General features: G+C 42.4%; 1 protein-coding gene across 1 annotated transcript in view; it reads right to left on the bottom strand.

Moving 5' to 3' along the window:
- Window positions 1-1,185: 1,185 nt before the first annotated feature.
- The window catches only part of ASIC1 (acid sensing ion channel subunit 1), a 242,230-nt gene continuing 216,962 nt past the window's right edge, over window positions 1,186-26,453 (bottom strand). The window contains exons 3-11 of the mRNA XM_032211207.1: window positions 18,009-18,159; window positions 15,744-15,871; window positions 13,254-13,404; window positions 5,302-5,358; window positions 5,033-5,186; window positions 4,136-4,227; window positions 3,803-3,882; window positions 3,332-3,436; window positions 1,186-1,290 (exon numbers count right to left, since the gene is read on the bottom strand). Of these exons, the coding sequence (XP_032067098.1) occupies window positions 1,186-1,290; window positions 3,332-3,436; window positions 3,803-3,882; window positions 4,136-4,227; window positions 5,033-5,186; window positions 5,302-5,358; window positions 13,254-13,404; window positions 15,744-15,871; window positions 18,009-18,159 (1,023 nt within the window). The remainder of the gene's footprint in view (window positions 1,291-3,331; window positions 3,437-3,802; window positions 3,883-4,135; window positions 4,228-5,032; window positions 5,187-5,301; window positions 5,359-13,253; window positions 13,405-15,743; window positions 15,872-18,008; window positions 18,160-26,453) is intronic.

Genomic DNA, 26,453 nt, shown 5'->3' with positions numbered 1-26,453 from the left:
GTACTAAAGCAAGCGACCCTTATCATTGCCTTAAAAGTTCCTTCTTTCTTGCTAAAGCGAGCGCTAAGCTTCTGCCAGCCAAAGTAATGTTGGCACATTATTTCTGCCTGCAAGGGATACCCCTGTTACCATGGGAAATAAAGAGGGAAGCCCAAATCAAGAGACAGGTGCATTGTTTTCTTCTCCTATTAGCAGCTACAGACCCTGAAGCATGACCTCTTTGGAAACAATCTCTTTTGTACATTGCGGAGAATTATGTGAAATGGCAGAACTTGTTGTCTCTGAACCTCACTACTTAAGAATTGTCACGTCTTTCCTAATAACATGCACAGAAGGGGCCCAGGTAGCTCATCATGCGAATGTTGTTGTAACCTTTGGATCAGTTTTGCTACCTGCCTTTCTCGTGGGGGGACTGGGATGATGGATGGCATAGGCAAGGCTCCAAGAAGAGCAGAGTCCAGGTCAAATGAGAAGCTGCCAGTTGGATGGGATGAGCAGATGATGGCACATCCTACGGAAGTGGCTCTCTCAGTTTGGTTGCAGTCTTGCTCCAGGGAAGGCTATGATTGTTGTTGGCCTCCACACAGTGCACAGTCAGAAGGAAGGGGGGAAGAGAACTGAAGCAGCACTTCCTCTCGATAGATAAGTAGCCTCTACAAACAGAATCCACAGAAACAGTCTGGCTCTATCTGTTCCTGTAGGTTCTTCTTGGCATTCGGATTAAAAGAGAGAGAGACACACACACACACAGAGAGAGAGGGCTTTGCACACAATGACCACTGCCACGCAAGGCTTACTGTGGTTAAGGAGCATGACGGATACAGAAGGAGAGACACACAGTTAAGACTTCAGTGTTTGTGGATCGGAGAAGGCTGTGCCCTCACCTCCATTGGATACTGTGGGGGGGTTTCTTCCAGCAGCACTTCTGTTACGTTTAAAGTTCAAGGGCGTCATTGGAACAGAAACTGGAGTGGATCTGGCAGCTGAGCCTCACCTCTGTCCAGCTGGCTCCATGTGCGTATCGCTGCATTGGCCTGGGGCGGATGGATGAGGAGAGGCTGCCTCTCCAGTAGTCTGAGATAGAGGCCCTGCAAAATGTTGGCAGGTCCACGGGCTGGCCCGGGCCAAAGCTGCTCAGCATGGCCCCTTCCCTTTGGTAGTGTTAGTTGTACATCCAGTTGTCAGTTAACAGGTAAAATCCTCAAAAGTTCCTCGGGCTGGGTGGTGAGGTAGGATGTTGGCTGCGTATGTCATGCCTGCTGGATGGCCTCGGATATTCTCACATGGATTCTGGAAAGGTGGAGAGGAAAAGCAAAAAGGGACATAAACAGAATGGACATGAAAGTAGCATGGTAAGCAAGAAACATTGATAAATGGGGACTCTAAGGTCCAGGATTTGTAGGTTCAAGAGACTCCATGCCATGGAGGGGAAGATGGTTTAGGAATTGGGAAAAAAAAACAGCTAAACTTCTAGAACGTAATCAGACTTGGAATAAAGGGCACCTCCCTAGGTATTCCTCATCATCTGTCATAGAAGACTTTGAGAGACTGGTCTTGTTTCCTTAAAGTAGCCCAAGGAGATAAGATGGTTCTACCACAAAACCGCGGACGACAAAATCGCGGTCGACGAAAGCGCGTATGTGACGTCATCACAGCGCGACGAAAAAGATCGAAAAATGTAAAAATAAAGCTAAAACCTTCCCCTAACCCCCCCAAACCTAACCCTAAACCTAACCCTAAACCTAACCCTTAACCTAACCCTAAACCTAACCCTAAACCTAACCCTTAACGTAACGAAAAACGTAACGCTAACCCTTAACCTAACGCTAAACGTAACGCTAACGCTCTAACCCTAACCCTAACCCTTAACCTAACCCTAACCCTAACCCTTAACCTAACCCTTACCTTTATGTGAATCGGCTTGCTGTAATTTAATTTTTATTTCAATTTTTCGATCTTTTTCGTCGCGTTGTGATGACATCACATACGCGATTTCGTCGACTGCGCTTTTGTGGAACGCGCTTTTGACGGGTCACGGATAAGATACTTTGCTGCAGATAGCTTCCTGTCTCTACCAGTGCTCCTACATGAACTAGAAATTGTTACCGCCCCGTAATTGCAACTTTTTTTGTGCCACTTGCCCCAATTCATTGGATACTGATGCTGGTCACAATACAAGATGGCAGGATGAAAGGGTTTTTACATCCAATAGTTAGAAATCTGATTTTGTGAGAAGACTTCAACTCTTGCAGTGCACATTATAGGAGAGGTTGCGGTAGTCCATTCTGATGTAAATTCCCACGAACCATATGAGTAGCCTGCCTCAAATTTTATAAATAAAGGTAATAAAGCTTTGGGTACTCACATAGCAGCGTCACACCAAGAGCTGCGGTGGTGCAGTGGTTAGAATGCAGTATTGCATGCTAACTCTGCCCACTGCCAGGAGTTCGATTCTGTCTGGCTCAAGGTTGACTCGGCCCTCCCTCCTCCAAGGTCAGTGAAATCAGGACCCAGATTGTTGGGCGCAATAGGCTGATGCTAAACTGCTTAGAGAGGGCTGTAAAGCACTGTGAAGTGGTACATAAATCTATTGCTAGCACTATCTTGTAGGACCCAGGAAATCTGCCTTCTTGGTAGCTGCATTCCTCCTGAGGTCCACATGGCTCCAACTCTCTTGGGACTGTAAACCTGTAACAATCTGGCTCTTCTGTCACGCTCTGGGATAGCAACAGAGCTAGAATACAACCCTCTAAACTGTTGTATTTTTGGCATTTTATACTACCTCCTAAAGACAGATTTGTCCTGCCAAAAATAAACGTGCTAAATGAAGTAAAGAAAATGGATGTTGCTAGGTTTCAAAGTGATTGAGTAAAAAGTTAAGGGGCTGAGTAGATAATGATGGGGAGAAATCCTTAGCCATGGTAAGCTACCACAAAGCAGCATGGACAGGTGTAGATAGCTGAATTGATCATTGAGTTTTTAAATGGCTTCTGGTCGTTTACGGAATTTATTTGTAAGATTATTTACCCTGAAATTTAGGCACCTAGCAAAGTTAACCTAATATTAAAATTAATATTGTCAATATAAATACATTGGATTCCTTGTTGTATGGTATTATGAGAAGTGCAATTCTACCAGAGAGCAATAGTGATAGTCAGGATTCCTAATACAGAAATCTCCACTGCTTCACTAAACTGTAGATGCTTTATTGGTTGAGAGAGTTTGGCACAATTAAAATGATACAGACTCAGTGATCCTCAAGCGTGTAGCCGGGCCATCCATTTGGCAGATGACAAGGGGATGTACTACATTATGAGGTGTAGACACTTACATGGCGCTTCACATCATCCAGGCTCAGGGCAACACCCTTGTCACTGTTGTTCCCTTTGTGTTTCTTCTCACACTTGTCACGGCGACAGAGGTGGAACTTAATAACCTAGAGATTGAACAAGAGGAAATGTTCATCATTGGAAACGATTAATTGGGATTCTTTAGAATTCTTATGTACAGACAGTATGTCAGGGAATAAAATGCCATGTGATTGAGCTGTTAACACTAATAACCACATTGAAATAAGCTTTAGGTCACCCACCCCCTATTATGAAAATGGTGTATTTCAGTGAAGTCTGATGAAGAATTACTTTCTTAATTATTTATTGCTAAAACTTAACACTTTTTTTCTTAACTGAAGAAAACTAAAAGTTTGCTTCAAAACTGAATTACAGCATATGTTTACTGGATACCTCCTTATAAGCCATAAATTGTGTTCCTTTCCCTCATGTTAACGGTGACCAACACTCACCTCATAGGCATAGTCAAAAAGCTCAAGCACAGTCAGTAAACTGGCCCCAATAAACAGTCCCATCTGTCCCCCAATGTCACCTGCACGGGAGAGACAGGAAGACACACGTCAGGTCTTTAGATGCATCCCAATCCCAATCTTGGCATGTTTCTTAAGGGGGGTAACTTCCATCTCTGGGTAATCCCCAGTTATGCCAACCCGCATTGAAGGGAAAGGGGGAAACATGGAGATTTTGCATTACACTGAAGTCAGCCCCAAAGGTCACCCCTGCCCTGGAAGCCTGGCATTTACAGAATCTGCTCCAACTGGCAGTCAGAAAAAAAGTGACCTCACCCAGCAGTCCAGCTACTTCATATGCTTTCTTCTGCTCAATAGTTTCATAGTTCAAAGCTTCGAAGAAAATGTCCAGAACGAGTATGTTCTCCCTGCGTAAGATGAAGGGAAGTAAAAGGGATCCAAATTTTAAAATCTGCCCACCAAAGAATCCTGTAAGTAGACCCTATGTGATGTTTGCAGTTTTGGCTAATGACCAACTTAGCAAAACAAGAACCCAGAGCTGTAGAAGTGAGAACAGATACAGACGCTCAACATGTCTATACCTAGAGACTCAAATGATGGTTGCAGCTGTTTGTGGAATCATGACAAGATATGTAGAACATTTCCTCAGAAGAACAGGATTGAAGAGATGGGAGACCTATCTGTCTTTCTGTGTTCCAGTCAGTTTGTCCATCAATCCATCCATCATCATCATCATCTCTCTCTCTCTCTCTCTCTCTCTCTCTCTCTCTCTCTCTCTCTCTCTCTCAGCTATCTATCATCTGTCTGTCTGTCTATTTGTCTATCTATCTAATCTTTTATCTGTTAAATTTATTTGCCACACATCTCACTGTAGGCTATTCTGGGGAGATTACAATATTAAAAACAATAAAACCATGTAGAGTGCATGGCATTAGTCCAGGTGTGAGGTGACTGGAGTTTGAATGATTGAGTGAAGGGACTCCTGATCCAGGAAAGGGTGCAACTGGACACAATATGAGTATTCAAATGCCTGTGTTCACCAACTAGGAAAGGAAGAAATGTTCTCCTGGAGTGCTTCCACTTGCTAAGAGAATTGTTTTTAATAGGAAGGAAGAGCCAAATAGTGCCTTCTTCATTGCATGGCTGTGAAGAAAAAAAGATAATAGATGAGTTGGTTGCAAGGACAAAACTCAGCCAGGGAAAAAAACTCACCCAATGTACTGTTCACTCTTGTTGTATTTCTTGGCCAAGTACTTGGCTGAGGCCTTGCTGGGGATCTTCACCATGGACAGCTCTTTACCATAACGTGTGACGTTGCAAGGCATCTCACATACACAATAATCATTGTCCCGCTCCACCAAGAAGTCTGGAGACCCCAAAGGAAGGGAGAAGTCACAATGATTTCGAATAACAAAATACCAAATACCATTCATAACATCTTATTTTAAGAGACTGGAGAGGTGATGTCTATTGGTCCTTACCAAGGGCTGGATCTGCACATTCTTTGTACTGTTCAGGGGTGCAGTAGGGAGCGTCACCTGAAAAAGAACATAAAGTGATGTAATGCAATCAATTATTATGGTGAAAATAATTCCTGCTGAATTTCCACTCTTAATGTCTAATGGGCTTCTCTCTCTCTCTCTCTCTCTCCCTCCCTCCCTCTCCCTCTTCTCTTTCTCTCCCGCCTTCCCTCCTTCTCCTTCTCTCCCCCCTTTCATTTCTTTCTCTCTCCCTCTCCCTTTCTCTCTCTCCTCCCCCTCCCTTTCTCATCTCTTTTTCTCTGTCTCTCCCTCTCATCTCCCTCTCTCCCACTTTCATCTTTCTCCCTATTCTCATCTCTCTCTCCCCTCCCTCTCCCTCCTTCTCTCTACCCCTTTCTCTCCCTCTCTCACCTCTTTCTTTCTTTCCCTCCCTTTCTCTCATTTCGTTCTCTCTCCCTGTCTCCCCCTCCCTCTTTCTCTCTCCTCCCCCTCCCTTTCTCTCTCATCTCTTTCTCTCTCCCTCTCTCATTTCTCCCTCCCTCCCTTTCTCTCTCTCATCTCTCTCCCCTCCCTCCCTCTATCCCTTTCTCTCCCCTTCCTCCCTCTATCCCTTTCTCTCTTTCTCTCTCCCTCACTCTCCCTCTTTCTCTCTTCGCCCCCTCCCTTTCTCCCTCCCTCCCATCTCTTTCTCTCTGTCTCTCCCTCTCATCTCCCTCCCTCTCTCTCATCTCTCTCCCTCCCTCCCTCCCTCCCTCCCTTTCTCTCTCTCATCTTTTTCCCTATCTTCATCTGTCTCCCACCTCCCTCCTTGTTCCTTTTCTTTCCAGTGGAACAAACCTCTCCCCTCACCCTTCTTCATCCTGCTTTCCTTCTGTTGGAAGGAGGGAGGAAAGTTTTTACAAGCATATCTGAAATGGACCTATGATTGAAGAATTGAATAATTTTACAGGGTGTCTTATTTTAGTCAAATAATTTAACTTAGTTTAAATCTTTACTTCTTTTATATCTTGTCTTTTGTTAAGGAGCTCAAGGTGTTGACGGTTATTGTTTTATCTTGGCATTCTATTTTTGGAGTGTGGTCTTTGACAAGTAAATATATGCACATCTACATACAAGGTTGTGATATGGGCAGATTGATTGAGTGAAGGAAAATTTATGTGTTTATAAATATAAACAGTATATTTCTATCTTTTTTTGGGAGGAATCAAATTAAGTCATTTTTTTCTTTTGGGCTAATAAGGTAATATTTAGATTTTAATGATTGTATTATATTATACTGTTGGAGTTTTTCAATATATGAAGTGGTAAACCTGGAATTATTGTTGATGTTGTACATCTGTATTTTTATTAGATCAGCATCCTATATTAAAATGCCCATTCAGCACTTATAGAAATCAATTTTAAGCAAAGTCTAACACATATAATACATAAACGTTTGAATGAAAAGGAGGAGATCTTATATTTGGGACCTTGATTTTGTGATTAAAAAAAAGTTGTTAAAAATGGACACTGTTGATATATTTGTTTCCAGAACTGCTGCCTCTCCATCTTTCTTTGTGAAACATATTTAAAGGTGAAATATATTTAGCTGAAATTAACCATGTCCTAGGTATTCACAGCAGGAAATGAGGGAACTGCCATTCATTGGCAGTGCTGTTCGCCATTTTTCCCATGTGCCATTTTTTTCCAGCCCCAGTGATTAAACCTGGACTGTTCTGTGTGCAAAGCAGGTCCTCTATTATTCCTGGGCTATGAACCTTCCTTTAATGTGACAGTGAGCCTTACACTGTCTTCTGTTGCTTTTATATCTGGAATATCCACACAATGCAGAAACTGTTTGTTAGATTCCCTTCTCTATGAACCTTCTATGTACCAGATTCTGTCTTATAGCTAGAAATAAGAAAAACAACAACCCTATACTGGCAATCCTTGATTAACAACCACAACTGGGACTAGCAATGCTATTGCTAAATGATGCGGTTTAGTAAAATCACCTTAGGATAAAACTGACTTTGCTTGTTGGTAGCTGACTGTTAAGCATGCAGATGGTGATCGAGTGACGTGACCGCAGGACTGTGCAAGAGGTGTAAACACCTGCCAGCTGCAAAGTGCAGAAAATCTCGATCACATGACTGCCAGAGGCATTGCGACAGTTCTAAGTACAAGGGCTGGTCATAAAGTCATTTTTTCAGCACTATCGTAATTTCCAACCATCATCAAACAGTGTGATTGTTAAGCTAGGTCTACTAGACATGGTGTGTGTGTGTGTGTGTGTGTGTGTGTGTGTGTAACCCAAGCAGAAGAAAATCTAATCTTAGTGCTTTCCATCCTCATGCTTTGAAAAGGGAAAACATTTTCCTTCTTAGGGATTGTATTCTAATACTAGATGCCCTACCTAAAATAATCCAGGGAAAGCTTTAGAGTAGGGGTGTCAAACTCAAGGCCCGGGGGCTAGATCTGGTCCATGGGGTGCTTAGATCTGGCCTGCAAGGCGACCCTGAAAATAGCAAAGGACCAGCCCATGGGGGGCTCTGCCAGCGAAAATGGGAGCTGGGGAGGGCTACAGACAGCCCTCCTGAACTCCATTTTCACTGGCAGAGAGTTGCAAGAGGCTGTCGCAACTGAAACCGGAGCTCGGGAGCCCATTTTTGCTGGCAGTGCACTCGTGCCACCACAGGTGACCCCGATATGAGTGATGTCGAGCTGGCCATGCCCGCCCTAGCTCCCTGAAGTCAAACATAACCCTGATGTGGCCCTCAATGAAATCGGGTGTGACACTCCTGCTTTAGAGCTTAACTGCTCTGGTTATAGAAACTGGTCCTCAATTTTTCCACAGAGAGTAAATATTGCATTAATACATTGCGCAAACAAAGTATCCAATTAAAAATGGTACACTTAATGAAGGTATTGCCATTGTCTCTATTTAATTTGCAACTTAAGGCAAACTTATTAGTCAGAACCTACACTGAATCTGAACACAGTGTTGCATTATGCAATTAAAATTGATTTCAAACCCCTGCATTAATCCATGTCTTTATTTGTCTATCATCTATCCTAAATAATTATACCAATATTAATTTCTAATCAGGTTTGATCTGTAATCTGAAAAATACCCCCCTCCCCCATTTTCTCATCGTTTGTCTGTGCTAGTCTGCCTACTCTTCCCTAGGAGATGGAGCGGACTAAAATAATTAACTCACTTCCTTATTAGGATTATACTAATTACATATCTGGAAGGGCTATTCTGATTAACAAGAAAGACACTTTACAGATCAATGTGAGGTGGTTGAAAGAGTCCTGTCATCTGTTAAAGCATGCCTTAGAACTAGAAAATGGGAGTGGCTCAATTAGGGAAAGCTATAATTAGAGATGAACCATAATAAGAATCACTTTTAAAGAATATTTTCAGCAACTGTAAAACAACTCACTTCCATTGCTTTGGGGCAATGTTGGTAATTACTTTGAAAATAAATGAAAATATTCATGTCTTGACAAAGTAGCACCCTCATTCTAAGGATAGTTTATTGTGCCACCGTGATACTTCTAAGATGCTTGAGATATATAGCACAGACCACATAGACTAGATATTATCATATAAATTAGCATATTCTTCTGGGAGAGCATGGTGGAGATTGTGGTATATGTATCATCACCACAATCATAATCATCTAAAGAATTGAAAACATACAACAGTTAATTCCACAGCTGAATATATTATGCAGATTAACATACTTCTGCTGACTGCCGGTTGCCAGCAGTTTGATTCTGACCAGCTCAAGGTTTACTCATCCTTCCATCCTTCCGAGGTCGGTAAAGTGAGGACCTAGATTGTTGGGGAAAATATTCTGACTCTGTAAAACTGCTTAGAGAAGGCTGTAAAGCACTATGAAGCGATATATAAATCTAAGTGCTATTGCTATATGGCACATTCTTATATTGGTTCATTTCTAGTGCAATATTGTTTTTGATTGCAAAAGTAATCCTACTGCTGCTATGTGAAACTTTTTAAACTGGAGGCCCAGTTGAAGATTGGGTGGTACTATGGCTAGAGGCAGGGGTGAAATTCAGCAGGTTCTGACAGGTTCTGGAGAACCGGTAGCAGAAATTTTGAGTAGTTTGAAGAACTGGCAAATACACCTCTGGCTGGTCCCAGAGTGGGGTGGGAATAGAGATTTTGCAGTATCCTTCCCCCAGGAGTGCGGAGGGAATGGGGATTTTGCAGTATCCTTCCCCTGAAACACCCACCAAGCCACGCCCACAGAACCGGTAGTAAAAAAAAATGATTTTCACCACTAGCTAGAGGTTTAAGATGCTGGGCTTATTAGTTGGAAAGCCGACAGCTCAGGTTCGAGACCCGAGCATCATGCAACGGGATGAGCACCTGTCTTCACCTAGCTCCTGACCACCTAATAGTTTGAAAGCATACAAATGTGAGTAGATAAATAGGTACTACTTCGGTGGGGAGGAAATGCTGCTCAGTGACATCATGCTGGCCACATGACTGCAAAAACATTTTTGGACTGTCAGTGGCCTTGAAATGGAGATGAGCACCACCCCCTATAGTCAGCAACGGCTAGCAGAATAAAATCCACAGGGACTCCTTTTCTTCAGGTGAGGAACTGGGATCTTCTACACTATAAATCTTGTGCTTTTATGACTCCGTCTGATTCTCATTTCCTGCTTGCTTATTAAACTGAAACAGTTGAGATGGTTGGAATTCTGGAATGTGGTGTTTGCTGGGTGTTTGAGACTTGGCAATAGCTCTCTCCAGTCTGCAAGAGGAGCTGTCCAGCACTATCAGCAGTCAGCTGACTTGGTGAAGAATTGGAGTGGAGCTGGGCAGATGATTATTATCCTATACAGAGTTTCAGCACAGCACCTGATTGAGATACCAGTACATCTCCTAATGTGACTACACTTAACTGTCAGTATTCATTTCCCATCCGCCATCCCCACCTCATGCTTCAAACCGAATCTTAACTCCAAGGGGCTGAACTTTAATTTATTACTGTTTTGAATACAGAGCAGTGATTCTGGAGAATGCAAAACTCGGGGAGAAATCCAACTGAGGAACATTAGATTTCTGATTCTGCAGATCTTTTGCATTTATTACAGCCATGCAGTTGTCCTCTATATTCCTGATTCATTCTGGAGACCAGAACCTTAGACTACTGTTGACCTACCCCATTCCTAAGAGGTCTGTAAGGGGCATGCCTAAGTGCACCAACATGCCTACCATCTCTGTCCTAATGTTCCCTTTTATTCATATCCATTTCATGTATTCATAATCTTGTATATACTTATATCTATTATCTTATACACACTTGACAAAACAAAACAAACAAACAAATAAATAAATATCTAATCCAGTTTCAGCTCTGGGTTCTGCAGGCATTAACGTAGGCAACCTGTTGTTACACAAGTAAATGTGGCATGCTAGCCCACCATTTAAATATCAAAATAGCATGCACATTTTGGAGTGTACTCCCATAAAACAGCCCTTCATCTTGCAAAGGGCTCAATAAGAAGATGATTAATAATAATAATAATAATAATAATAATAATAATAATAATAATAATACAACTGAGATGATCAAAAATGATCAAAAATCGAGTTAAAAAGGTAAAGAATTGGACATCACCTGGAAAGGACCAATTACATGGTTTCTGGCTCAAATATCTGACCAGTTTACATGCAATATTGGCCAGGCAACTGAATGAAATTTTACAAAAGGGCCAAATTGATGAATGGTTGACAACTGGAAAAACATACTTGATTCAGAAAGATCCAACTAAAGGAACAACACCTGAAAACTATAGACCAATAACATGCTTACCAACAACCTTCAAATTACTCACAGGCATTATTGCAGATAACATGATGGATTATTTGGAAACAAACAACATCTTGCCAGTAGAGCAAAAAGGCAACAAAAGAAGGAGCAGGGGCACAAAAGATCAGCTTCTAATTGATAAAATGATATTAGAAAATTGTAAGAACAGAAAAACGAACTTAAATATGGTCTGGATTGATTACAAAAAGGCATTTGACTCACTGCCACATAGTTGGATCATAAAATGCTTAGAAACAACTGGCATTAGCAAAAATATTACATCCTTTACTGAAAAGGCAATGAAACAATGGAGAACTGAGTTGGCAGTAGGGAATGAGAGCTACGGAATGGTTAATATCAAGCGAGGAATTTTCCAGGGTGATTCACTTTCACCTCTTCTCTTCATCATCGCAATGATCCCACTATCAGTAATCTTAAAAAAAATGAAATTAGGCTACCAAACAGCCAAAAAAGCTGAAAAAATTTCGCATTTACTATATATGGATGATTTGAAACTCTATGGAAAGTCAGAAATAGAAATCCAATCATTGACAAATACAGTCCGAGTATTCAGCACCGATATTTCAATGCAGTTTGGCATGGAAAAATGCGCCACTGTATCCATAAAAAGGGGCAAAATCACTGCATCTGAGGGAATTGAAATGCCCAATGGCCAACTAATTAAATGCAAAGAAAATGAAGCCTACAAATACTTAGGCATTCTGCAGTTGGATAACATCAAGCATGGAGAAGTAAAAACTATTGTCAGGCGAGAGTACACCAACAGAGTTAGGAAAATTTTGAAATCTAAATTGAATGGTGGAAATACAATCAAGGCCATAAATACCTGGGCAATACCAGTTATAAGATACACAGCAGGCATAGTTAACTGGACACAAGCTGATTTGGACCTTTTGGACCGAAAAACCAGGAAACTAATGACAATGCACTACAGTTTACACCCACGTGGTGATACTGATAGACTATATCTGCCCCGAAAATCAGGTGGCAGAGGATTATTACAAGTGAAGCAAACAATTGAAGAAGAAAAACATGCACTGGCTGATTATTTAAAAGACACTCAAGAACATCTATTAATCGAAGTAAAGAACAAAAATCTACTGAAGGCCCAACAGACAAAACAAGAATACAGAAAAGATGTGATAAAATCAAGAATGGAGAGTTGGCAGAACAAAGCACTGCATGGTCAATTTCTGGAAAAAATAAAAGATAAAGTGGACAGTGAACAAACTTGGTTATGGTTAAAAACAGGTACATTAAAGAAAGAAACAGAGTCACTAATCCTGGCTGCGCAAGAACAAGCTATCCGCACAAATGCCATTAAGGCCAAAATCGAAAAATCCTCTGATGATGCCAAATGCAGACTTTGCAAAGAAGCTGATGAAACTGTTGATCACATACTCAGCTGCTGTAAAAAAATCGCGCAGACTGATTATAAATTGCGGCACAATTCAGTAGCACAAATGATCCATTGGAATTTGTGCAAAAATTATTATATTAAAACAGCAACAAACTGGTGGGAACATCAGCCTGAAAAAGTCACCGAAAATCAGATGGTCAAGATCTTGTGGGATTTCCGTATACAAACCGACAAAATACTGGCGCATAATACACCAGACATCACACTGGTTGAGAAAAATAAGGTCACAATCATAGACATCGCAATACCAGGTGATAGCAGGGTCGCCGAGAAGGAACATGAAAAAATCGCAAGATACCAGGACTTAAAAATCGAAATTCAACGACTATGGCACAAACCAGCAGTGGTAATTCCAGTGGTAATTGGCACACTGGGTGCTATTCCAAAAGCACTGGAATTACATTTAAAACAGTTAAAAATTGACAAAATCACCATCAGTCAAATGCAAAAAGCCGCACTGCTTGGATCTGCACGCATATTACGAAAATACGTTACGACGTCCTAGGCCCCTGGGTGGGGCCCGACTAGTAACCAATGCCAAATCCGGCGAAACAACTGGCCGCTGTGATACAATTGTACAACAACAACAGTAATAATAATAATAATAATAATAAACAATTGCAACTACTATGGACTCCGGTCCTTAGCTTCCCTTCAGATCTATCCTTCCTTCTTACCAGGCATATGCACCATACGACAGTTGCAGTTCTCCACCAAGTAGCGGGTTTCACAATCGATGCGGCAAGCAGTGATGCTATAGGTGTCATAGAATTCAGACTCCACTGTCACTGACTTGCAGTCACCCCAAGGTGGAGGAAGGTAGATAAGCTGAGCAACAGAGGATAGAATGAGAAGGTCAATATCTCCTTAGTCTTTCCCAAGACAAAAAGAAGAGCTCCATTTGGCCTGTAATGATGATGTCATATACATAGACTCACAAGAGTTTACAAGTGAAACACATAAAATAATATTACCAATAGCATATCTCAGTGTAGACAAGGATACAACTCTGAAGTCACTGCCTGCTACTCAGTAGGACTAGCCATTTGACCACAGCCTGGATTCCTGGTTCAGATTTTAGGGATATTTCAATCTAAGCCGCCATTCTTTACAAAGGAGAATGGAAAACAAAGCATTGCGGGACATTTCTGGTTTTTTTACATTCACTCGTTATCCTGCTTTTCTTCCAGAAACCCAAGGCAGCGTACATAAATACCACTTTCAATTTTTATTCATGATAAAATAGGAATAAAATGTTGTGGCCCGCCAGCGGCCAGTGGAGCTGGCACCAGATTCAGACAGTAAGGAGGTTGGGGAGGGAAGTGGGCCAGTCCTGGAGTCTGGGGAAGGCTTTGATGAGGGCTCTGGATTGGAGTCAGAGAGGGGGCTAGAGCCATATGCCAGTTATCAGCTGCCTTCGGAGTCAGACATGCAGATGAACAGCTGGAGCCTGTTCCCAGTGAGCACATGCGCAGAGTTGCCAGATGCAGGGAATAGTTAAGGAACAAGGGTCAACTTGGGAGTAAGACCACAGGTGGATGGTGAATGGCCCCTCCCATAGGGAATAAAAGGGGAGCAAAAGGGAAGGGGTATTTGCAGGAGACAATTACCATATTTTTCAGAGTATAAGATGCACCGGAGTATAAGATGCACCAAGGTTTTGAAGAGGCAAATTTTTAAAAAAGTAGGTAGGTAGATAGAGGAATAGAGATGGAGAGAAAGACAAATACAGTAGGTAGGTATGGAGAGAGAGAGAGAGAGAGTAGTTAGGTAGTAGGTATGTAGGTAGATAAAGGGATAAAGAGAGGGAGAGAGAAATAGAGAAAGATAGAGATAGATAAATACAGTAGGGAGGGAGGGAGGGAGAGAGTGTAGGTAGGTAGAGGGATAGAGAGAGAGGGAGAGAAATACAGTAGGTAGGTAGGGAGAGAGAGAGTAGGTAGGTTGGTAGATAGAGAGATAGAGAGAGAAATAGGGAGAGAGAAATACAGTAGATAGGTAGGGAGAGAGAGAGTAGGTAGGTACGTAGGTAGATAGCAGGGGAGAAAGAGAGAAATACAGTAGATAGGTAGGGAGAGAGAGAGTTGGTAGGTAAGTAGGTAGATAGAGGGAGAGGGAGAGAGAGAAAGAAAGAAATATAGTAGATAGATAGGGAGAGAGAGAAAGTAGATAGGTAGGTAGATGTTTCCAGGTGTATTTATCCATGTGCTGGAGAAGGAAATCGCTGACAATGTGCAGCACCTAAGACTTTGTTCCTGCTGGCACAGCATTTGATCAATGTAATTCTCATCAATCAGTTAAAGAGCTTTCCAAAAGGAAAAGAAAAAGTTTTTGCACTCCGCAAACCTCTCAAAAGTCCCATTTTTTGTGAAAACGGGCCCATTTTTTCAAACAAAAGGCATGAATAGCCTTGTGGGGGGGGCTTTCAGAGTGCTCCTGTGGGGGGGGGGGAACAAGCAAAAAAAAATTGTCAAAAAATTGCATGCATAGCCTTATGGAGGCTTATAAAGTGCTGCTGGGGGCTGGGGGAACAAAAACGGCCAATTTTTTGCTCATTTCTGCCCTCCCCAGCCCCCAGGAGCTCTCTGAAAGGCTTCACAAGGGTATGCACTGCCATTTTGGTGAAGGGGGTTCGGGAGGCAAAAAATGCTGTATTCGATGTATAAGATGCACCCAGATTTTCAGCCTCTTTTTTGAGAAAAAAAGGTGCGTCTTATACTCTGAAAAATAGGGTAGTTCATTCCTGCATTCTTGCCAAGTATTGCAGCATCTGAAAGATATCGGCCTAGCCACTCTCCAAGCCTGATAAAGGTCAGTAATTGTGAACTCTCTTGAAAGACTGGGAGAGGAAAGACTTTGCTGGAGAGGAATTCACTGTAAATTAAATAAAAGGGGTTTATCGGGACAAGGACTCAGCTTCGTGCTTCTGGGGAAGCTTAGGTCAGAACATAAAACATGTCTTATTTAATAAACATAACTTGTGAGATAGGTTTTGCTGAGAAACACTGAGGGGTTGAAAATAATTCAGTGAGCTTCCGTGTCCAAGGGTGGATATGAACCTGGGTGCTCCTGGTCCCAGCCTAGTGCCTTAATCACAAAACCATTCCTGCTCTTTAGAACGAATACAAGAAGCCATTTTAAATAAAGCAAATGTGTCTTCAACTTACCCGCTGCTCTTGGCAGGACACAAATGTTTGGAAGCCAGGTGCCACTCCAAATCCCAGCTGGTCAATGAAGGGTGGCTCATCCTGGCTGTGGATTTGCACTTTAATCCCAGCTTCAAAGGATGTCTCATCTATGGCACAGAGAGATAGAAAGCATGGCAAGAGCAAGGGAGGTGGCCTCTTCCTTTTATTCTGACACTCTCCAATCCCCAGGGACATCATGAAACACATCCACGCATCGAGGAGAAACATGATGTTGAAGCTACAGGGGCGTGGAGAGCAGGTTCTCCTGATCTTGTCAATACACACCTGCCACAGTTTCCCCTGTTAGGGATTAACAACTTTTCTGGGCCAGTGAGTGCCTTTTGGAAGCCTCTTTTGGGTGTTGCCACAAAATGAGTGCCAGGATAAGGTAACAGAAAAGGTTCCCCTCACAGATATGTGTTAGTCGTTCCCGACTCTAGGGGGCGTTGCTCATCTCTGTTTTGAAGCCGAAGAGCCAGCGCTGCCCGACAATGTCTCCGTGGTCATGTGGTCGGCATGACTAAACACCCGAAGGCGCATGAAACGCTGTTACTTTCCCATCAAAGGTGGTCCCTGTTTTTCTACTTGCATTTTTACATGCTTTTTACATGCTTTCGAACTGCTAGGTTGGCAGAAGCTGGGACAAGTAAAGGCTCCATTACGCGGCGCTAAGGATTCAAACTGCTGAATTGCTGATCTTTTTGATTGACAAACTCAGCATCTTAGCCACTGAGCCACTACAATTTTCAAGTGCCAGGATAGGTGAAATCAATTACAGACATTTATTTACCAGCAAATGGATGGGCTCGCAGCCCGAATTTTCCTCTACACTTAACCCTTTTTTTTCCTGAGCAACTGGGCACGCTTTCAAGCAAAACATTGGGTTACAATCCCCCCCACCTGTTTTTGTTGTCTAAGGAAGCCCAGAGGCCTTCTAATAAATAAAGATGGTTTAGAAATTGAGGTTTCCCTTTACAAGCATGCCAACTTTCCATAAATTTCTTTAAACTAAAGGATGTGTTAAAATATTAAAATCAAGCAGAAAGGGGAGGCTGGTAAATATCAAAAGAGATGTTTTGGGCAGCACGTTGCTCCCCCCTCCCATTCCTTGATCTAACCTGCAGCAGTTTTAGGACTGTGAGCAGAATCAAAATACCCAAAGACTCACAGAAACCAGTCTTCCCCCCCATTAATGCAAAGGTTGAGATTCAATCCAGGCACACATCCAGGGCAGAGGTGGGTTGCTGCCGGTTTTACTACCAGTTCGCAACCCGCGTGTGTGCACTGTTCAATGTAAATTTTTCTTCGCGCATGTGCAGAACAAGTTACAGTGAACTGCACAATGACAGTCACCAAAATCCAAAATGGCGGCGACCCAGTGGTAGCGAAGGAACCAGTTTGAGGGCGTGGCAGGCCTGGGTTGCTGCCGGATTTGCAACCCAGGCCTGAATTCCACTACCGGTTCTGCCGAACCGGGCCGAACTAGGAGCAACCCACCTCTGATCCAGCATTTTTTAATAGCATTTTTAATAGCATTTTAATAGCATTTTTGTTAAAACCAGGCACAGCCCATGCGGCTCTCTTTCTCTCCCCTTCTCCCTAGAAATGGAAAGCCAGCTAGGAATGCAAACATGCTTTCCACGTAGCCTCTTGATGACCTTTGATTAGGGACTCTGGCTTCACCCCCCTCCTGCAGTTTAAAGAACACATTTTTCCCTTAACAGAACAAAATGCTATTTCTGGATGAGAGGCAGCTACCTGGTTGGCATTGCTAAGCTGGTTGCTATGGTGAATAGGAGAAGAGCGAAGAGGGGGAGGCTGAGTAAGGAAACAGGATGTGGAAAGGCAAGATGAAGGTCTCAGGAGGATGTGTAAGTCTAGTTAAATGATTGAATGAGTCTTGGAGGAGGGGAGGGGGTTTGGGCAAATTGAGGCTGCCTAAGGATGGGCAGTGCAGAACAGTGGTGGGTTCCTACTGGTTCTGACCGGTTCGGCCAAACTGGTAGTGGTTTGGCAGCCTGGGTGGCTGCAACCGGCCATTTTTTTTTTTGGTTCTGCACATGCACGATCAATTTTTATTGTACTGCGCATGCACGTGAAGCACACCTACGTAGCCTGCCCACAAGCGAACCAGCAGTAGTGGCTGCCGGAACCCACCCCTGGTGCAGACTATACACGAAGGATTCTGCCATGAGGAGAAATGAGGAACTGATGCAGGGATAGGGAAGGAGAAAGCACTTTTACCTGTCTCGCCCCAGACCGGAAGGTATTCATCCTGTTGAATGTCCAGCATGATCTCCAAGCCATTGCCAGTGCCCCCTTTCATGGTGATGAGGGGTGGCTTGTCAGACTGGCCGGAATTGAAGGTGTAGCACTTTCCGTAGCGGGTGAAAACCTGTGGAGGAGAAAAAGTAGGCTTAGGATAGGAGCCTGACACTTCCTCTTGGAGGCCAGCAGGCTCTCCTAGCCTTGATAACCAAGAGCAAGCCAGAAGAGAAGAGCATAACCTATAGCAGTGTCACATTGTGTCTTTCAACAAGTGTAATAAGTGTACTCTTTGGGCCTGGTGGACACATCTGGAACTTGGGAACATGTTGTGGCACTCTTGAAAAATGGCTGCAGGGGCAGAGACTTGCCCAGTTCCAAAATGGCTGCCACATTGATTTGCTACAATGGGTGGGGAACCATGGCCCTTATCTGACATATATATATATATGGAAAAGGGAGGATGTTTTTTCTTTTTTTTCTTACTGCGTTCTTATGTTCTGCACTGTGTGCATTTATTCTTCTGTTCGTTTGTCCTATGTATGTTGCAGGGCAGACCTTAAAGCTACAAGACATGAAATTAATTTTGAAGGAACCAGGTTAATCTCCAAAACTGAACACTTCAACAAGAGAATAATTGTGGAAGCTATCAAAATAGAGAAACACTCCCACATCATGAATAAATGTGATGATACCTCCCACCTACCAGACATCTGGAAACCAGCCTTAGTCAACAAATAAGCCCCACCCAGCACCCAGGCCGTTACAACACGAAACCACAACGGACACACAGCCAGCACCAATCAGCACCAATCTACCAATCATGATACAACCACACAACCAATCATTCCACTTACTGAAACAAAAGCAGCACTCCACACACCCCCATCAAGATTTATAGAAAGACGGCAGCTCTGACCACGCTTTAAGCCCAAAACCCAACCTGAAGATGGTGAGTGAGACCTCGCCGAAACATTGCAAAGACAATCTCAATCTTACATGGGAAAAGACCCGAATACCACAAGACCAGTATACCAACACCCGTGAAAATCTACGAAAATTAAATATTTTTATCATAATATGCATTTATTGGTTTTACACTTGAATTTTCCTTTGTAGGGCAAAGTTAGAAACATAATCAATTTAATATTGTGTTTATCCTTATGAACCTCTTTCAGATTTACCTCCTTTTCAAATTTGCCTTTATTCTCTCCCTCCCCCCCCCCCAAAGAAAACATGGTCTCTGTAGGTATGCCTGGAAATAAAAATGATATTGCCTGGCTATTTCTTTTGCAGTTGCTGGCTCCCCTTTAAAAATATTATTCTTTTTAAAATGCCAATTCAACTGAAGGAAGGAGCAAAGGAAGAGATGTCTTTTTTTTTTTTAAAGGTTTTTTTTTATTTTTTTCCATAACCACTCTTGCATCATTAATCTTACAGTGTGTCATCTGGGTGCAGTCTTTGTGTCACCATATTTAACAGTTACATCATTTTAATCTATTTTTATCTTGCCTTTACATTTACATTTCAATTGCCTTTTAATTCAACTCCTCCCCTATAATTCTATGTTCTTTTCCAAATTATTCAATTTTCTGTTTCTTTTTGTCTACTGTATATACTCGAGTATAAGCCTAGTTTTTCAGCCCACTTTTTGGGCTGAAAAAAGCCGCCTCGGCTTATACTCGAGTCAGTGAAAAATTTGCCCGAAATGGAGGAGAAAAAGGGGCGGGGCCATGCCGCTGGGTGACACTTGTGAATGGCCCAGTGCCCCTGTGAGTTTCCCCTCCCTCTGTGTCAGTTTGCCGCGCAGCGCGCACCGCACCATCCCCCCTCCTCACGTTCTAATGTAATGCAGGGCTGTCTTACAATTCCCCTTCCTCCCCCTCCTGCCGCTCTGCAACGATGTCCCACCTCCTCCTTGTTATGGCAAGCAGCCACATAGCGATGTCCCACCTCCTCTGGTACAGTGATCCAATGATAGGAATCACTGTGCCGTGTGTCATAGGAGGCGGGACATCGCTCCCGCGGCTGCACGGGACATCATCATCACAGCGGGACATCAGCATCATGAGGTGAGTGAAGTATTTCATTGAATACACCGCTAGTTTACTGTTTTTCTTTGAAATAAATATTCAAAAACATTATTGGTATCTATTTTTATTTTTGAAATTTACCGGTAGCTGCTGCATTTCCCACCCTAGGCTTATACTCGAGTCAATAACTTTTCCAGTTTTTTGTGGTAAAATTAGGTTCCTCGGCTTATATTCGGGTCGGCCTATACTCGAGTATATACGGTATATTCATTTTCTATCCAGTGATAAAAACATCCCCATATCTTATAATACTCTGATTCTTCCTTTTCTTTAATTGCCAACGTTAATCTGTTCATTTCTCCCTCTCCCTCTGTGGGAGTTTTTTCCATTTTCCAATTTTGTGCAAATACAATTCTAGCTGCAGTTATTACATGAATAATTAAATATACATTTTTTTAACTATATTTCTCTGGTAAAATACCCAAAACGGTTCTGGCTTTAAATCAATATGCTGCTGTATCATCCTTGCCAAACAGATGTCTGAGGTCTCATTGACAACCTGGATATCATCTTAGGGACTCACCTTCCTCCCTTTCCCAGTTCCAACTACTTTGGAACCAGTGAGTTCCACTATGAATAATGACCAGTGGGAAACAGTTGAGAACCAAAGACACGGCTTAGTGAAAAATTATATCCATTTGCTTGTTAGGCACAAGGAATGTGCTGGATTGGAGGTTAAAAAGTGCCATGCATAGAAGGAGCAGGCAGGATTCATTTGCTTTACGACTCAGGAAGCTAACTATCTCTGATGACCAGTGGTGGTCTTACATCCTTCAGTATGAACAACAACAATAACAACAACCGCAAATCACAGTGAAAGTGAACAAATACAAGTTCTGCTGAGCGAATTCACTGGTTGCACCTTCCATTAAAGGGCAGACTCTGCCCTGCTGGCATTTACACTCATTTGCTGCTTACATTCATCTTTTACAGGTGGCCAAATAAAAGTCCCTGCCAAGCAATCCATATAACAAATAGCCAAAGGAATAACATTTGGCAACTGCTACTTGAGGAAAGCTTAAAACATTTGTAAACACATCTGGGTAGTCTTGTTTCTGCCTTGCTGGCATGTTTGAGCCAAATTATTGAAAGAATAAAATTCAGAGACAGACTGGGATAGACTATTCTGCATAAAGCCACAAAGAAAATATGCAAGGTTTCCCAATACCGCCATACATGCAGAGTCTGTCTATTTATCTGTATATGTCATAATTTGACTTTTCCTTCTGCCGAGTTCTATAAAGTACTTATATTAAGTACTGTATGTCTCCATAGGAAGCCTGCTTGGGGTAAAGCTTAAGGCAGGCAGGCAGGCTGGAAGCCAGGGGTCTGGGAGTTCTAGTTCTGCCCTAGGTACAAATCCAGCTGGGTGAGCTTGGGCCAATCCCTTTCTCTCAGCCCCAGCAAGTTGGCAACAACAAACCACTCTGATATCTTTGCCAAGAAAACTTCATGGACTTGTCAAGCAGGTTCTAAGAATCAGACACGACGGAACAGAAGGAAAAAAAAGTCTGATTGAAAAAAATAAAGGAAGAGGGAATGCGTCTAAGTATCCTTCCAATTTGGGGATTTTGTTCTCACATTTGGTATGTGCAGTCCTTGTCTTGAAATTGGTAAGATCTTGGTAACTACATGTGATAGATAAATAATTCAACTAACTCAATCCTCTTTTTTTTATATTTTCAAGTTCTACTCTGCAGAAGTAGCCAGTACTTTAAATCTACTGAGGTTTTAGGAAATAGAGAGCTGTGCTATGTATGCAATTGCACTTGATTTTAGAATCCCACAATTTCCTTGTCTCTGGTATTCCCCATTAAAGTTCACATCTTGTTCTTGAGTCAAAGATAGAAAGCAAGTATTGATAGTTACTAAGATTTCTGCCAAGACAAAAAGATTCAGGTAATTTATAGAAGAGAATATTTGTAGCCCAGGGTTGAACTGTGGGATCCTTGCTGCTCTCTGAGCTTGGTTGTTTTCTTGCGGATGTTTCACTACCAAACTAGATAACAACATCAGTGCTAGTCTGGCAACGAAACATCTGCAAGAAAACAAGCAAACTCAGGAAGCACCAAGGCCCCCCCACAATTACACTCATTCTTATTAGTGAACATTTAGATAGCCACAATTTTGGTAGTAGGATCTTTCTCTACACAAATGTTAATCTCTGGGTTTCAGGCAGTTGGGAAATTCAATTTTTTTTTTACTACTGGTTCGGTGGGCATGGATAGGTGGGCGTGGTGGGGGAAGGATACTGCAAAATCCCCATTCCCTCCCCTCTCCTGGGGGAAGGATATTGCAAAATTTCTATTCCCACCCCGCTCTGGGGCTAGCCAGAGGTGGTATTTGCTGGTTCTCCAAACTACTCAAAATTTCCACTACCGGTTCTCCAGAATCTGTAAGAACCTGCTGAATTTCACCCCTGGTTTCAGCCAAACAAAATCTAATATTCTCCCATCCCCTCAAAGACCCCATCCTCTGTACAGGTCACCCAGTATGCATTCTTGATTTGTTAATCCCAAATTAGCACATATCATGGAAAGCAGTAATTAAGACCATGCTGTATTTTCAGTTATTTAAGAAAACATGTACTTGTACATTGGGAATCTAAATTATGACATAATTATGAATTATGCAGAATTACAGCAAATATTTAAATTAATCATTTAATTATTAATAATTATTGAATTAACTGCTAGCTAGCAACTGCTGCATTTTTGGAAAGCATTCTGCTATTATTTTTTTGTTTGTTATGCTTTTAGGATAACCGGTATGGGGAAAAAAAGAGATTTTCTTTCTTAAGAAGGCTCAATTAAAATTTCTGTAAAGGTGAATGCAATGAAAAATAAGATATTCCAGCCAGATACCACCTCAAGGAGAAGTTTGCCTTGACTCTTATATTGTCATGTTATGTACTCAGGATTGCAGCATCAATGAAAACGTAGCTTACAGTATTTTAAAAGGATTAGTTGCTTTTCCTTCAGCTATCATACTTGCTGACAAATGGAAAGTTGGGAAAAGGTGTTACAGTTCTGTGTACCTTTTGGGGAGGGGTCATAATTTTAACTCGAGGAATAAACTTTGCCTTGTCCTTAGCCTACTGCTATAAAAGATTGTGACTTGGGAGTAGGTAGATAGTATGATCTCAGAAGCTCCTTAGGCAGGAAGGATCTGTATATCATAGAAAAGAGCAAATTGAGAAATGTTGGGGTAGGTAGGGGACTGTTAGACCAAGGGGTGTCAAACTCAAGGCCCACGGGCCGGATCCGGCCCGCAGGGTGCTTAGATCTGGCCTGCGGGCTCGCCCTGGAAACAGTGAAGGACTGACCCACAGTTCGTCTGCCATTGAAACAGAGTTTCGGAGGGCCACACGTGGCCCTTCTGTGTTCCATTTTTGGCCGTGACAGCCTCCTGCAGCCCCCTGACAGTGAAAACCGAGTTCGGGAGGGCTGTGTGCGGTCCTCCCGAGCTCCGTTTTCACTGGCAGAGGGCTGCAGGAAGCTATCATAGCGAAAAAAGGAGCCTCAATTAATGATGTCAAGCTGCCTACACCCCTCTGTCCCCCTCCGAGGACAAACACAACCTTAATGCGGCTCTCAATGAAATCGAGTTTGACACCCCTGAACTATGAGGTCTGAGATGATCTGTGGTTTGGAGAAAGCTTTTTTCCTCACCTTTCTTTTGTTTGCGCTTCTGTCATTTTCTTCGCTTAGGTTGCTGTGTCACCTGCTGTGGTTAGCATTGTGCTTTCCTTTCTCTTGATTTGAGGCTTTGTTTTCATCCTCTTTATTCATGGAAGCTGTTGATTTGCCCAATTTAGTCTCTTGATGGATTCCAAGATTTGTTTTATTCATTTGAGGAGAGTCTTTTTTGGTTTTTCTCTCTGGGAGAGCCAATGGCCTCCTGCTATAAAGGTTTGAGAGTAGGGCCAGAATCAACAGTTGGGGTGACCGGAGGAGGCAAACTCTACAGGAAATCATTATCTGTTTCAGTGGTGGGTTCCAGATCCCATTGCAACTGGTATGGTGCAATGGGGCCCAGCGTCCCCCACATGCACATGTGCAGCACGCGTACACAGCACGCACAAGCGTCCTTACCTCTACGACGCCTCTGTGACGCTCCAGCTGCTTGGCAGAGCGTCGCGCAGGTACCGTACGTTCTGTGCGTGGAAGAGCTCACACACAGGTAAGGTGCTCAGGTGGGCGGGTGGGCCCTCCAGAGCACTGTACCGGAACAGTACCCGGTGTTCCTGTCAGGCACCGGTAGGCCCATACTGCCTGCAATCCACCACTGATCTATTTCCTGGGGAGAAGAAACAAGTTGGTGTACAAGAGGAAACTCGCGAAAGGAATTAAGAAACATGGCAGTGGCATCTGGAGACTAAACTGGAAGACTAACGGTATGAAAATGTTCTAAGAAACTGTGAAGGGCATAGCATATTTGTTTGCCTGCCTGACATTCGCCTGAACTACAACTAGGACAAGTTAAAATAACTCTGTCGGAAAGAACAGACAAGAAGATTCAGGGCAGCCTATATAAATGATAAAGAGGATAAAAGATTTTTAGATGGCAGGCAGAACAGGAGAACATCAAAGCTAATGTCATTTTCTACACTGAAAGAAAAGAACAGGAATGGGTAAGAGTAGAATATATTTAGACCACAAACTTCAAAAACACAATCTACATAAATGCACCGAAATGCATTTTTAAACCAGAGAGCAAAAATGCTCAGATACAATATTTAATAATTCAAGTGACTCATGTTTTTGATTGGCAAATTATGGATGGGGAATGATATGCCTTTCTTTAATCTGTGGCCGACTGTACCACAATCACAAGATTCAGGCCTGCTGAAAGTACTTGGATGTGAACTGGTGGCAAGTCTGATCAAGTTCTCCTTCCCTTGTGGTCATCTGGTTTTGCTTTAGAACAAGCCACAACTAACTATGATCCATATCTTGGGGAGCTATGGTTTGTTTTAGTCATAGCTACATTTAAGCTTTCTAATCTACTATGTAACTATAATCTTTCTCTTCACTGTCAATCAGTCTCCCCCACAGAACTCCAGAGATGGGAGAGTGAACATCTGCAGCAGGAAACTGCCATATTTGGCTAGGTTTCATGAACAATTTGAACAATAACATTCCTGGTGTAGGAAGTCTACATCATGAAGCCTACTATAAGTTCACTGGTCAATCTTATCTCCATGCTATAATCCCTTTCTCTTTGTTGCTCCATTAAATTGCCGTACGCTTCCTTAGTCGAAGGTTCACTATATTCAACTCTTTGAATTTTTATTAATTTTGCCCATTGCATTCTGCTTCTAAATTTCAGGATTAGAAAGGAATTGGAATCCCGGTTAGAACTAGAGAAAGTAACAACACTGAAATATATAGAAGGATAACCAAGGTAGACAGTATATAGCTAAAGTGGTAAAGGCCAAAATGCTGTCCAAAATATTAATATATGAGTTCCAAATGCCTGGTACTTAGAAGACATGCTGACCCACAATTGGCTGCACGCTTTCATGGCTTTTGTTTGCAAGTCAAAGAAATACACCTTGAAATTTCAAAGGTACCCATTTTTATACACATTCCAATTTCATTGAGAGCAGAATGGAACAGCAGACACAAAAAGGACTAAAACACATACACCTCTGACCCTTTCCACTGGATCCATCAAAATGAGAGGAGAAAACATGGCTCAAAGAACAGGCAAAATTATTATTTTATGTACTCCTTTGAGTTTCAGATACCACGTCTCTTTCTTGTTCTATCATCAAGGGAGCAGGCAAAATTCTTTTTTCTTTTTCCTCTAAGTTAACCCAATTGTTAGCCAAGTGCAATACAAGTACAATCCTCTTCTTTAAAAAGTCCCACACAGAACACCATCCTGAGAATAAAAAGCTGATTTTCTGTCATTCTGAAACAGAAAACACACAACTGGAAATCAACTGAACATGCGGTAGTTAAAAAAAAGAAAATTCCCAAACTTTTTGCCTTTGAGATGAGCCCAGTTCCTAGTGTCTACGTGAATACAACTAAGCATTTTGTTTTGACAATAGTATAGTGTAGAAGTGGTTGGCCATTTGCCTTTTTAAAGGATCTGGTTGTGATTTCCCAGCCTTGTTATTCACTGAGAGCTTGCATTCTCAACTATTGGCTGAACCTGCTTAATTGATTAGTCTAGATAAGCAATAGCAATAGCACTTAGACTTATATACTGCTTCACAATGCTCAACAGCACTCACTAAGCGGTTTACAGAGTCAGCCTATTGCCCCCAACAATCTGAGTCCTCATTTTACCGACCTCGGAAGGATGGAAGGCTGAGTCA

The sequence above is a fragment of the Thamnophis elegans genome, chromosome 2, assembly GCF_009769535.1.
Source record: "Thamnophis elegans isolate rThaEle1 chromosome 2, rThaEle1.pri, whole genome shotgun sequence".
Taxonomy (NCBI): Eukaryota; Metazoa; Chordata; class Lepidosauria; order Squamata; family Colubridae; genus Thamnophis; species Thamnophis elegans.
Note: the sequence above shows the minus strand (reverse complement) of the source record. Positions and strands in the feature narration are given on the sequence as shown.